Source organism: Anolis carolinensis, unplaced genomic scaffold, assembly GCF_035594765.1.
Source record: "Anolis carolinensis isolate JA03-04 unplaced genomic scaffold, rAnoCar3.1.pri scaffold_14, whole genome shotgun sequence".
NCBI lineage: Eukaryota > Metazoa > Chordata > Lepidosauria > Squamata > Dactyloidae > Anolis > Anolis carolinensis.
The window spans coordinates 15,952,168-15,965,027 of NW_026943825.1; the positions used below are offsets into that span (position 1 = coordinate 15,952,168).

At 45.6% G+C, this 12,860-nt stretch overlaps 3 protein-coding genes across 5 annotated transcripts in view; all 3 read left to right on the forward strand.

Annotated features, from left to right (window-relative positions):
- The window catches only part of LOC134294304 (ephrin-A3-like), a 60,301-nt gene extending 53,065 nt beyond the window's left edge, over nucleotides 1-7,236 (forward strand). The window contains exons 3-5 of one of the 2 annotated variants that reach the window (XM_062965002.1): nucleotides 1,654-1,719; nucleotides 4,699-4,776; nucleotides 6,474-6,662. In XM_062965002.1, the coding sequence (XP_062821072.1) occupies nucleotides 1,654-1,719; nucleotides 4,699-4,776; nucleotides 6,474-6,595 (266 nt within the window). In that variant the 3' untranslated portion in view covers nucleotides 6,596-6,662. Of the gene's footprint in view, nucleotides 1-1,653; nucleotides 1,720-4,698; nucleotides 4,777-6,473 lie in introns of both variants that reach the window. The other variant, XM_062965003.1, reaches the window with a different exon arrangement.
- A 336-nt stretch (nucleotides 7,237-7,572) lies between these two features.
- LOC134294302 (uncharacterized) lies at nucleotides 7,573-9,520 on the forward strand. Its single transcript, XM_062964983.1, has 4 exons — nucleotides 7,573-7,672; nucleotides 7,707-8,244; nucleotides 8,449-8,536; nucleotides 8,748-9,520. Exons 1-4 carry the CDS (start codon nucleotides 7,573-7,575, stop codon nucleotides 9,063-9,065), a joined length of 1,044 nt encoding a protein of 347 aa, XP_062821053.1. The 3' UTR covers nucleotides 9,066-9,520.
- Nucleotides 9,521-9,661: 141 nt separating this feature from the next.
- The window catches only part of efna1 (ephrin A1), a 44,628-nt gene continuing 41,429 nt past the window's right edge, over nucleotides 9,662-12,860 (forward strand). Inside the window, exon 1 of one of the 2 annotated variants that reach the window (XM_062965001.1) lies at nucleotides 9,662-10,317. In XM_062965001.1, coding sequence (XP_062821071.1) covers nucleotides 10,250-10,317 — 68 coding nt within the window. In that variant the 5' untranslated portion in view covers nucleotides 9,662-10,249. Of the gene's footprint in view, nucleotides 10,318-10,456; nucleotides 11,531-12,860 lie in introns of those variants that run through there. The other variant, XM_062965000.1, reaches the window with a different exon arrangement.

A 12,860-nucleotide genomic window follows, 5' to 3' on the forward strand; every position in this document is an offset into this window, starting at 1 on the left:
AAGGAAGGAAGGAAGGAAGGAGGAAGGAAGGAAGGAAGGAAGGAGGAAGGAAAAGGGAGGGTGGTGGAAGGAAGGGAAGAAGGAGGAAGGAAGTAAGGGAGGGAGAAAGGAGGAAGAGAGGAAGGAAGGGAGGGAGGAAGTAAGTAAGTGAGGTCTCTGAAGGAAGGAAGGAAGGAAGGAAGGAAGGAAGGAAGGAAGGAAGGAGGAAGGAAGGAAGGAAGGAGGAAGGAAGGAAGGAAGGAAGGAGGAAGGAAAAGGGAGGGTGGTGGAAGGAAGGGAAGAAGGAGGAAGGAAGTAAGGGAGGGAGAAAGGAGGAAGAGAGGAAGGAAGGGAGGGAGGAAGTAAGTAAGTGAGGTCTCTGAAGGAAGGAAGGAAGGAAGGAAGGAAGGAGGAAGGAAGGAAGGAAGGAGGAAGGAAGGAAGGAGGAAGGAAGGAAGGAAGGAAGGAAGGAAGGAAGGAAGGAAGGAAGGAAGGAGGAAGGAAGGAAGGAAGGGAGGGAGGGAAAGGAAAGGAAAAAAAGGCTATCATGGAAGAAAGGGAGGCAAGACAAGGAAGGAAGGGAGGGAGAAAGGAGGAAGAGAGGAAGGAAGGGAGGGAGGAAGTAAGTAAGTGAGGTCTCTGAAGGAAGGAAGGAAGGAAGGAAGGAAGGAAGGAAGGAAGGAAGGAAGGAAGGAAGGAAGGAAGGAAGGCAGGAAGGAAGGAAGGGAAAGGAAAAAAAAGGCTATCATGGAAGAAAGGGAGGCAAGACAAGGAAGGAAGGGAGGAAGGGAAGAGAAGTATCTTATGGAAGGAAGGAAGGAATGAAGGAAGAAAGAAAGGAGGGAGGAAGAAAGGAAAATGAAAAAAAAGGAAAGAAAGGATGGATGGATGGATGAATGGAAGGAGAAAGAGGAAAAAGAAAGGAAGGCTGTCATGGAAGAAAGGGAGGCAAGACAAGGAAGGAAGGGAGGAAGGAAGGGAAGTCTCTTAAGGAAGGAAGGGAGGGAGGAAAAAGGAAAATGAAGAGAAGGAAAGAAAGGAAGGAAGGAAGGATGGATGGATGGAAGAAAGGAAGGAAGGAGGAATAGAGACAGGAAAGAAGAAAGGAAGGATGGATGGAAGGAAGAAAGGAGGGAGAGAGGGAAGGAAGGGAGGGAGGAATGATGGATGGATGGATGGATGGATGGAAGGAAGGAAGGAAGGAAGGAAGGAAGGAAGGAAGGAAGGAAGGAAGGAAGGGAAGGGAAGTCTTAAGGAAGAAAGCAAAATGAAGAGAAGGAAAGAAAGGAAGGAAGGAAGGAAGGATGGATGGAAGCAAGAAAGGAGGAAGAGAGGGAAGGGAGGAAGGCATGATGGAAGGAAGGAAGGGAAGGGAAGTCTCGGAAGGAAGGAAGGAAGGAAGGTAGAAAGAGGAAAAGGAAAGGAAGGCTGTCATGGAAGAAAGGGAGGCAAGACACAGAAGGGAAGGAGGGAAGGAGGGAAGGAGGGAGGGGCATGTTTTTAAAATCCTTTTGGATGAATGCAAAGTGTATCCTATATCCAGATATTCCAAGGGTCCGACCTCCACACATGGCAAACAAATCCAATCAAAGGCTAGCCTTCTGTGGGCGAGACCCAACCTAGGCCTAGACCTCCCCGCATCTTTCCTTCACGGCTTCTCTCCTTCCTCCGCAGCCACGCCCACGCACAACCACCGCCGCTCCTGCCTCCGCATGAAGGTCTTCGTCTGCTGCGCCTCCCGTAAGTGGCCCCTCTCGGGACCGGAATCCTTGTGGGGTGCATGTTCTCTATCGGTAGCTAATCCTTTCTATCTCTATACCGCCCTCTTGTGGCTGCACCTGAGCACTGCATACAGACCTACAGGGTTGTAGCCAATCCTTTCTTTTCTACACTGCCCTCTTGTGGCTGCCCCTGAGCAGTGCATACAGACCTACAGGGTTGTAGCCAATCCTTTCTTTTCTACACTGCCCTCTTGTGGCTGCCCCTGAGCACTGCATACAGACCTACAGGGTTGTAGCCAATCCTTTCTTTTCTACACTGCCCTCTTGTGGCTGCCCCTGAGCACTGCATACAGACCTACAGGGTTGTAGCCAATCCTTTCTTTTCTACACTGCCCTCTTGTGGCTGCACCTGAGCACTGCATACAGACCTACAGGGTTGTAGCCAATCCTTTCTTTTCTACACTGCCCTCTTGTGGCTGCCCCTGAGCAGTGCATACAGACCTACAGGGTTGTAGCCAATCCTTTCTTTTCTACACTGCCCTCTTGTGGCTGCACCTGAGCACTGCATACAGACCTACAGGGTTGTAGCCAATCCTTTCTTTTCTACACTGCCCTCTTGTGGCTGCACCTGAGCACTGCATACAGACCTACAGGGTTGTAGCCAATCCTTTCTTTTCTACACTGCCCTCTTGTGGCTGCACCTGAGCACTGCATACAGACCTACAGGGTTGTAGCCAATCCTTTCTTTTCTACACTGCCCTCTTGTGGCTGCACCTGAGCACTGCATACAGACCTACAGGGTTGTAGCCAATCCTTTCTTTTCTACACTGCCCTCTTGTGGCTGCACCTGAGCACTGCATACAGACCTACAGGGTTGTAGCCAATCCTTTCTTTTCTACACTGCCCTCTTGTGGCTGACCCTGAGCAGTGCATACAAACCTACAGGGTTGTAGCCAATCCTTTCTTTTCTACACTGCCCTCTTGTGGCTGACCCTGAGCAGTGCATACAAACCTACAGGGTTGTAGCCAATCCTTTCTTTTCTACACTGCCCTCTTGTGGCTGCACCTGAGCAGTGCATACAGACCTACAGGATTGTAGCCAATCCTTTCTTTTCTACACTGCCCTCTTGTGGCTGCACCTGAGCAATACATACATACTGACCTATAGGCCAGAAGCTAATATTTCTGTCTCTATGCTGCCCTCTTGTGGCTGCACCTGAGAACTGCATACATATACAAACACATAGACCAGAAGCTTTTCTATCTCTACACTGCCCTCTAGTGGCTGCAACTCAGCTCTGCACACATACAAACCTATAGACTAGTAGCCATTCCTTTCTATTTCTACACTGCCCTCTTGTGGTTGCAACTGAGCATTGCATACATACAAACCTATAGACCAGAAGCTTTTTTGTCTGTACATTACCCTCTTGTGGCTGCCTCTGAGCACTGCATGCATAAGTAATTACAGGCCAGTAGCTAATCCTTTCTATCTCTATATTGCCACCTTGTGGTTGTGCCTGAGTATTGCATACATACAAACCTATAGACCAGAAGCTTTTCTGTCTCTACACTGCCCTCTTGTGGCTGCCTCTGAGTAAAGTATGCATACATATTTAAGACCTAGTAGCTAATCCTTTCAAACCTATAAACCTATAGGCAAGAAGCTTTTCTATCTCTACACTGCCCTCTTTTGGTTGCACCTGAGAATTGCATACATACAAACGCTTAGACCAGAAGCTTTTCTGTCTCTACGCCACCCTCTTGTGGCTGCCTCTGAGGACTGCATACATAAATAATTATAGGCCAGTAGCTAATCCTTTCTATCTATATATTGCCACCTTGTGGTTACACCTGAGCATTACATACATACAAACGCATAGACCAGAAGCTTTTCTGTCTCTACGTCACCCTCTTGTGGCTGCCTCTGAGCACTGCATGCATACATATTCAAAGCCTAGTAGCTAATCCTTTCTATGTCTACACTGCCCTCTTGTGGCTGCACCTGAGCATTGCATACATACAAACCAATAGACTAGAAGCTTTTCTGTCTCTACACTGCCCTCTTGTGGCTGCCTCTGAGCACTGCATACATAAATAATTACAGGCCAGTAGCTAATCCTTTCTATCTTTATATTGCCACCTTGTGGTTGTGCCTGAGCATTGCATACATATAAACCTATAGACCAGAAACTTTTCTGTCTCTACACTGCCCTCTTGTGGCTGCCTCTGAGCACTGCATACATAAATAATTACAGGCCAGTAGCTAATCCTTTCTATCTTTATATTGCCACCTTGTGGTTGTGCCTGAGCATTGCATACATACAAAGCTATAGACCAGAAGCTTTTCTATCTCTACGCCACCCTCTTGTGGCTGCCTCTGAGCACTGCATACATAAATAATTACCGGCCAGTAGCTAATCCTTTCTATCTGTATATTGCCACCTTGTGGTTGTGCCTGAGTATTGCATACATACAAACCAATAGACCAGAAGCTTTTCTGTCTCTACACTGCCCTCTTGTGGTTACTTCTGAGTACTGCTTACAGAAATAATTACAGGCCAGTAGCTAATCCTTTCTATCTGTATATTTCCACCTTGTGGTTGTGCCTGAGTATTGCATACATACAAACCAATAGACCAGAAGCTTTTCTGTCTCTACACTGCCCTCTTGTGGTTACTTCTGAGTACTGCTTACATAAATAATTACAGGCCAGTAGCTAATCCTTTCTATCTGTATATTGCCACCTTGTGGTTGTGCCTGAGTATTGCATACATACAAACCAATAGACCAGAAGCTTTTCTGTCTCTACACTGCCCTCTTGTGGTTACTTCTGAGCACTGCATACATAAATAATTACCGGCCAGTAGCTAATCCTTTCTATCTGTATATTGCCACCTTGTGGTTGTGCCTGAGCATTGCATACGTGGGCGGGGCGAGGGGCGGGGCCTTCTCTGCGTGGGCGTAACCCTCTCCTCCCCTCTCCTGCCCCAAACAGCGTCGCTCTCCGGGGAGAAGGCGGCCCCGACCCTCCCGCAGTTCACTATAGGGCCAGAAGTGAAGATCGAGGACTTGGGTGAGTCAGAGCATCCCCGAATCCTCGAGTTGGGAAAGGGACCCCCAGAGGTCATCCAGTCTGACCCCCTTCTGCCACAATAAAAGCCCTCCCGACAGATGGCCATCCCGTCTGCAATGAAAGACAGCCAAAGAATCCTAGAGTTCGAAGGGACCCCCAAAGGTCATCCAGCCCAGCCCCCTTCTGCCAAAAAACAAAGCCCTCCAGACAGATGGCCATCCAGCCTCAGCTTAAATAGTTGGAATCCTAGAGTTGGAAGGAACCTCAAAGACGGCCATAATAGATAGATAGATAGATAGATAGATAGATAGATAGATAGATAGAAGATAGATAGATGGACAACCTAATCCCGACAGATGGCCATCCAGCCTCAGCTTAAATAGTTCGAATCCTAGAGTTGGAAGGAACCCTGAAGACGGCCATAATAGATAGAGAGATAGATTGGATGGATGGATGGATGGATGGATGGATAGATAGATAGAGTAGATGGATAGATGGATGGATGGATGGATGGATGGATGGATGGATGGATGGATAGATTGGATGGATGGATGGATGGATGGATAGGATAGATGGATAGGATAGATGGATAGGATAGATGGATGGATGGATGGATAGGATGGATGGATAGGATGGATGGATGGATGGATGGATGGATGGATAGATAGATAGATAGATAGATAGATAGATAGATTGATTGGATGAATGGATGGATGGATAGATAGATTGGATGGATGGATGGATGGATGGATGGATAGGATAGATGGATAGGATAGATGGATGGATGGATGGATGGATGGATGGATAGGATGGATGGATAGGATGGATGGATGGATGGATGGATGGATGGATAGATAGATAGATAGATAGATAGATAGATTGGATGAATGGATGGATGGATGGATGGATGGATGGATGGATAGATTGGATGGATAGATGGATGGATGGATGGATGGATGGATGGATAGATAGATAGATTGGATGGATGGATGGATGGATAGATGGATGGATGGATAGATGGATGGATGGATGGATAGATAGATAGATAGATTGGATGGATGGATGGATGGATGGATGGATGGATAGGATGGATGGATGGATGGATGGATAGATTGGATGGATAGATGGATGGATGGATGGATGGATGGATGGATAGATAGATTGGATGGATGGATGGATGGATGGATGGATGGATAGATGGATGGATGGATGGATGGATGGATGGATGGATGGATGGATGGATAGATAGATAGATAGATAGATAGATAGATAGATAGATAGATAGGATGGATGGATGGATGGATGGATGGATGGATGGATGGATGGATAGGATGGATGGATGGATGGATGGATGGATAGATTGGATGGATAGATAGATTGGATGGATGGATAGATTGGATGGATAGATAGATTGGATGGATGGATGGATGGATGGATGGATAGATTGGATGGATAGATAGATAGATAGATAGGATGGATGGATGGATGGATGGATAGATTGGATGGCTAGATGGATGGATGGATAGATAGATGGACAACCTAATCCCTCCCGACAGATGCCCATCCGGTCCCTGTTTCAATGCCTCCTTTGGGGCAGGAGGCGCTCGCTGTGGGGGGAGAGGGTGCCCTTTGCGAGGCCCTGACCGCCCTCCGTTTCTCTCTTTCTTTCTTTCCTTCCTTCCTTCTTTTCCGCGCAGACAACTTCAACCCGGAGATGCCCAAGCTGGAGAAGAGCATCAGCGGGACCAGCCCCAAGCGGGAACACTTGCCGCTGGCCGTGGCCGCCGCCTTCTTCCTCATGACGCTGCTGGCCTCCTAGCCCTTCGCCGGACCGACGGGACGGGCCTGGCCGGAGCGGGACCGGGGCCCCTGGACACTTGACCACCCCCCCCAAAAAAAGGAACCCTTGCAGCTGCTTCGGCCTCCCCTTCCGCCACCTTCACGCGGGAACTACGTCTCTCTTCTCTCTTGTACTTGGGGGAACTACGTCTCTTTTCCCAACACCGTCCGGCCGTCGGGACCGTGGGACATGAGGAAACTACATATCTCTCTCCCCACCACTGGGACCCTGGTGCTTGAGGAAACTACATATCTCCCTTTCCATTGGAACCCTGGTACTTGGGAAAACTACATCTCCCCACCCTTGGGACCCTGGTACTTGAGGAAACTACATATCTCCCTTTCCATTGGAACCCTGGTACTTGGGAAAACTACATCTCCCCACCACTGGGACCCTGGTGCTTGAGGAAACTACATATCTCCTTTTCCATTGGAAGCCTGGTACTTGGGAAAACTACATCTCCCCACCCTTGGGACCCTGGTACTTGAGGAAACTACATATCTCCTTTTTCACCCTCAGGACCCAGGTACTTGGAGAAACTACATCTACCCTCCCCACCACCACCATTGGGACCCTGGCACTTGAGGAAACTACATCTCTCTTTTTTGCCACCATCGGGACCCCGGTACTTTGGGGGGGATCGTCTGTCTTTTCCCACCACCATCCCAACGTTGTGACCCTTGTACTTGAGAAAACGACGTCTTTCCCTTTCCACCCTTGGGACCCTGGTACTTGGAGAAACTACGTCTCTCTTTCAACAACATTGGGACCCTGGTACTTGGGGAAACTACATCTCTTTTTCCCCCACCATTGGAACCCTGGTACTTGGGGAATGTACTTCTCTCTTTCACCACCATTGGGACCCTGGTACTTGGAGAAACTACGTCTCTCACCACTATTGGGACCCTGGTACTTGGGGAAACTACATCTCTCTTTTTTCCACCATTGGGGAAACTATGTCTCTTTTTTCCACCATTGGGACCCTGGTACTTGGAGAAACTACGTCTCTCTTTCACCACCATTGGGACCCTGGTACTTGGGAAAACTACGTCTCTATTTTTTCCATCATTGGGGAAACTACGTCTCTCTTTTTTTTCCACCATTGGGACCCTGGTACTTGGAGAAACTATGTCTCCCTTTCACCACCATTGGGACCCTGGTACTTGGGGAAAGTACATCTCTTTTTTCCACCACTGGGACCCTGGTACTTGGGGAAACTACATCTCTCTTTTTTCCCACCATTGGGGAAACTACGTCTCTCTTTTCCCCCCACCATTGGTACCCTGGTACTTGGGTAAACTACGACTCTCCTTTTTCCACCATTGGGGAAACTACGTCTCTCTTTTCCCCCCATCATTGGGACCCTGGTACTTGGGGAAACTACGTCTCTCTTTTCTCCACCATTGGGGAAACTACGTCTTTTTTTTTCCACCATTGGGACCCTGGTACTTGGAGAAACTACGTTTCTCACCAACATTGGGACCCTGGTACTTGGGGAAACTACGTGTCATTTTTCTCTCTACCATTGGGACCCTGGTACTTGGAGAAACTACGTCTCTCACCAACATTGGGACCCTGGTACTTGGAGAAACTATGTCTCTCTTTCACCACCATTGGGACCCTGGTACCTGGGGAAACTACATCTCTCTTTTTTTCCACCATTGGGAAAACTACGTCTCTTTTTCCCACCATTGGGACCCTGGTACTTGGGGAAACTACGTGTCATTTCTTTCACCACCATTGGGACCCTGGTACTTGGGAAAACTACGTCTCTCTTTTTTCCACCATTGGGAAAACTACATCTCTTTTTCCCACCATTGGGACCCTGGTACTTGGGGAAACTACGTCTCTCACCAACATTGGGACCCTGGTACTTGGAGAAACTACGTCTCTCTTTCACCACCATTGGGACCCTGGTACCTGGGGAAACTACATTTCTCTTTTTTTCCACCATTGGGAAAACTACATCTCTTTTTCCCACCATTGGGACCCTGGTACTTGGGGAAACTACGTGTCATTTCTTTCACCACCATTGGGACCCTGGTACTTGGGGAAACTATGTCTCTCACCACCATTGGGACCCTGGTACTTGGAGAAACTATGTCTCTCACCACCATTGGGACCCTGGTACTTGGAGAAACTATGTATCTCACCACCATTGGGACCCTGGTACTTGGGGAAGCTACATCTCTCTTTTTTTCCACCATTGGGAAAACTACATCTCTTTTTCCCACCATTGGGACCCTGGTACTTGGGGAAGCTACGTGTCATTTCTTTCACCACCATTGGGACCCTGGTACTTGGAGAAAATATGTCTCTCACCACCCTTGGGACCCTGGTACTTGGGGAAACTACGTCTCTCTTCTTCTCCGCAGCAATAGTCCCTCCGTTTTGCCTCTCCCGCCTGCAAGGACTGACCGCAAGGACCGGGGTTTGGCCGAACGGATGAGGGTGTCCGGCGGCCCCGATCCTGTACGTATCCGCCGGACAGTGGCCGGTTCCGTGGGGCGGTCAAGGGGCTTCTTCTTCCTTCTTTCCTTCTTTCCTTCCTTCCTTCCTTCCTTCCTTTCGTCTTCTGTGAAGACCAGACCTATGCAAGAAGCACGGACACTTTTTGTTGTCGTTTCCTTTTCCGGGGGAGGGAGCGGGGGGGGGGGGGGAAGGGGGACAGATCCGGGTTAAGCGGACCCATGCGGACACAAGGGGTCGAGGGGAGGGGGTCTCTATGTGGGGTTTTTCTTTCTCTCTCTCTCTCTCTCCTTCTTCTTCTTCTTCCCCGAGAGCTTTGGCTGGCGATTTTCATATTCTTGCTCTTCTTAAATCTATTCGAAACGGGATAAACAAACAAACAAACAAAAAAAGGTCAATAAAAGGTAGGAAAAAAAAGACACGCCGCAGGTATAATGGACGGTCCTTCTGCTGTCTTTCTTTTGGGTTTGTTATGGGGAGTCCACTGTTCAAGAAGGGACGGGATGGCCATCTGTCGGGAGGGATCGAATGGTGTCTTTGTAGGTGGATTGGGGTTGGACTGGATGGCCTTTGGGGTCCCTTCTAAATCAATGATACTAATAAAAGATGCTGATGATGATGATGCCTTCCCTGGAGGTTTCCAAGCAGAGGCTGGATGGCCATCTGTCAGGAGGGATCGAATGGTGTCTTCATACATAGATTGGGGTTGGAATGGATGGGCCATGGGGTCCTTTCCAATTCAACGATTCAACAATAATAATAAAAGATGATGATGATGATGATGCCATTACCTTCCCTGGAGGTTTCCAAGCAAGTGCTGCATGGCCATCTTTCAGGAGGGATCAAATGTCGTCGTAGATAAATTGGGGTTGGACTGGATGGATTTTGGGTTCCCTTCTATTTCAATAATAATAATAATAATAATATCATGATGATGATGATGATGACATTGCCTTCCCTGGAGGTTTCCAAACAAGTGCTAGATGGCCATCTGTTGGGAGGGATCAAATGTTCTCTTCATACATAGATTGGGGTTGGAATGGATGGATTTTGGGGTCCCTTCTAATTCAATAATAATAATAATAATAATATCATGATGATGATATTGCCTTCCCTGGAGGTTTCCAAGCAAGTGATGGATGGCCATCTGCCGGGAGAGATTCGATGGTGCCTTCCTGCCTGGCAGAACGGGGAAAAGGACTGGATGGGGCTCCCTTCAATTGTATGCTTCGGTAATATGTCTACCATAAGTTTCTATGAGGTTGGATGGCCATCTGTCGGGAGGGATCGGGTGGTGTCTTCATACATAGAGTGGGGTTGGAATGGATGGATTTTGGGGTCCATTCTAATTCAATGATGATGATGATGATGATGATAATAATAATAATAATAATAATAATAATAATAATAATAATAATAAGATATAATATAATATAATCAGAGGCTGGATGGCCATCTGTCAGGAAGGATCGGATGGTGTCTTCGTACCTAGATTGTGCTTGCACTGGATATCCTTTGGGTCCCTTCCTATTCAATGATGATGATGATAATAATAATAATAATATCATGATGATGATGATGATGACATTGCCTTCCCTGGAGGTTTCCAAGCAAATGCTGGATGGACATCTGTTGGGAGGGATTGAATGTTGTCTTCATACATAGATTGGGGTTGGAATGGATGGATTTTGGGGTCCCTTCTAATTCGATAATGATAATAATAATAATAATAATAATAATAATAATAATAATAATAATAATATAAAATAATAATAAAATCCAGCATATCTATCTTGTTTGCTGTGTCATAATAAAATAATAATAATAATAAATATGATGATGATGATGATGATGACGACGACATTGCCTTCCCTGGAGGTTTTATTATTATATTATTATTATTATTATTATTATTATTATTATTATTATTATTATTATTATTATTATTTCAAAGCAATGCTGGATGGCCATCTGCCGGGAGAGATTCGATGGTGCCTTCCTGCCTGGCAGAACGGGGAAAAGGACTGAATGGGGCCCCTTGCCAATTTGGTAATATGTCTACCATACGTTTCTATGAGGCTGGATGGCCATCTGCCGGGAGGGATCGGATGGTGTCTTCCTGCCTAGATTGGGGCTGCAATGGTTGGCGCTCTTTGGCGTCTCCATTAATAATAATAATTAATACTAATGGCTCTATGGCCTGAATTATTCCACCAAAGGGAACCTCTGGCCCCAAAGAATGATACGGTCAGCAGGATGACCGCTGGCCTGAGCGCATGACTTCCCAAAGGAGACAAGGGCCTGCTCACGTCCGTCCATCCATCCTTCCGCCCACCTTCCTTTCTTTCTTTTTTCTTTGGCCGATGAATCGATGAATCACCGTCTGCTTCTGCAAACCTGGGAAGATCTTTTCGGGGCGACGAGGGATGAATCAGCACCAGCCAGGTGTGTCATTTGCAGGGAAAAGGGCCCGTTTCAACAATTATTATTGGCCATAGCATTCACTGGAAGTCACCATATTATTATTATTATTATTATTATTATTATTATTATTTTACTATGACACAGCAAACAAGATAGACATGCTGGATTTCGTTTCACAAAATCACAAGTCGAACACTTCCCAAGTGTCTAGGACTGTGTGATGTATTATTATTATTATTATTATTATTATTATTATTATTATTATTTTACTGTATGACACTGTAAACAAGGTAGATATGCTGGATTTCGTATCACAAAATCACAAGCCGAACACTTCCCAAGTGTCTAGGACTGTGTGATGTATTATTATTATTATTATTATTATTATTATTATTATTATTATTATTATTTTACTGTATGACACTGTAAACAAGATAGATATGCTGGATTTCGTATCATAAAATCACAAGTCGAACACTTCCCAAGTGTCTAGGACTGTCTGATTATTATTATTATTATTATTATTATTATTATTATTATTATTATTCTATTATGACACAGCAAACAAGATAGACATGCTGGATTTCGTATCATAAAATCACAAGCCGAACACTTCCCAAGTGTCTAGGACTGTCTGATTATTATTATTATTATTATTATTATTATTATTATTATGACACAGCAAACAAGATAGACATGCTGGATTTCGTTTCACAAAATCACAAGTCGAACACTTCCCAAGTGTCTAGGACTGTGTGATGTATTATCATTATTATTATTATTATTATTATTATTATTATTATTATTATTATTATTATTATTAGTATTCTATTATGACACAGCAAACAAGATAGATATGCTGGATTTCATATCACAAAATCACAAGTCGAACACTTCCCAAGTGTCTAGGACTGTGTGATGTATTTTCGGATGATGCTGCAGATCCCAGTCGGGTGGCCTTTTGCATTTAACAGATAATAATAATAATAATATCATCGATCTTTTTAGCAGTGTCATAAAATAATAATAATAATAATTATTATTATTATTATTATTATTATTATTATTATCTGCAGTTAACCCAGGGCAGTGATGGACTGGATGGCCTTTGGGATCCATTCTAATTCAATAATAGATTATGTTGATGATGATGATGATGATGATGGAATGCCTTTCCTGGAGGTTTCCAAACAGAGGCTGGATGGCCATCTGTCGGGAGGGATCGGATGGTGTCTTCGTACCTAGCTTGTGCTTGCACTGGATGGCCTTTGGGGTCCATTCTAATTCAATGATGATGATGATGATGATGATGATGATAATAATAATAATAAATGGATAAAATATAATATAA

Excerpts from the sequence above, each read along its gene's own strand:
- LOC134294302 (XM_062964983.1), top strand. The coding sequence starts at position 7,573 with ATGTCTCTTTTTTCCACCATTGGGACCCTGGTACTTGGAGAAACTACG. Across the intron at positions 7,673-7,706 it reads TTGGGAAAACTACGTCTCTA|TTTTTTCCACCATTGGGACC; the intron begins TTTTTTCCATCA and ends TACGTCTCTCTT. Across the intron at positions 8,537-8,747 it reads CACCATTGGGACCCTGGTAC|TTGGAGAAACTATGTATCTC; the intron begins CTGGGGAAACTA and ends GGACCCTGGTAC.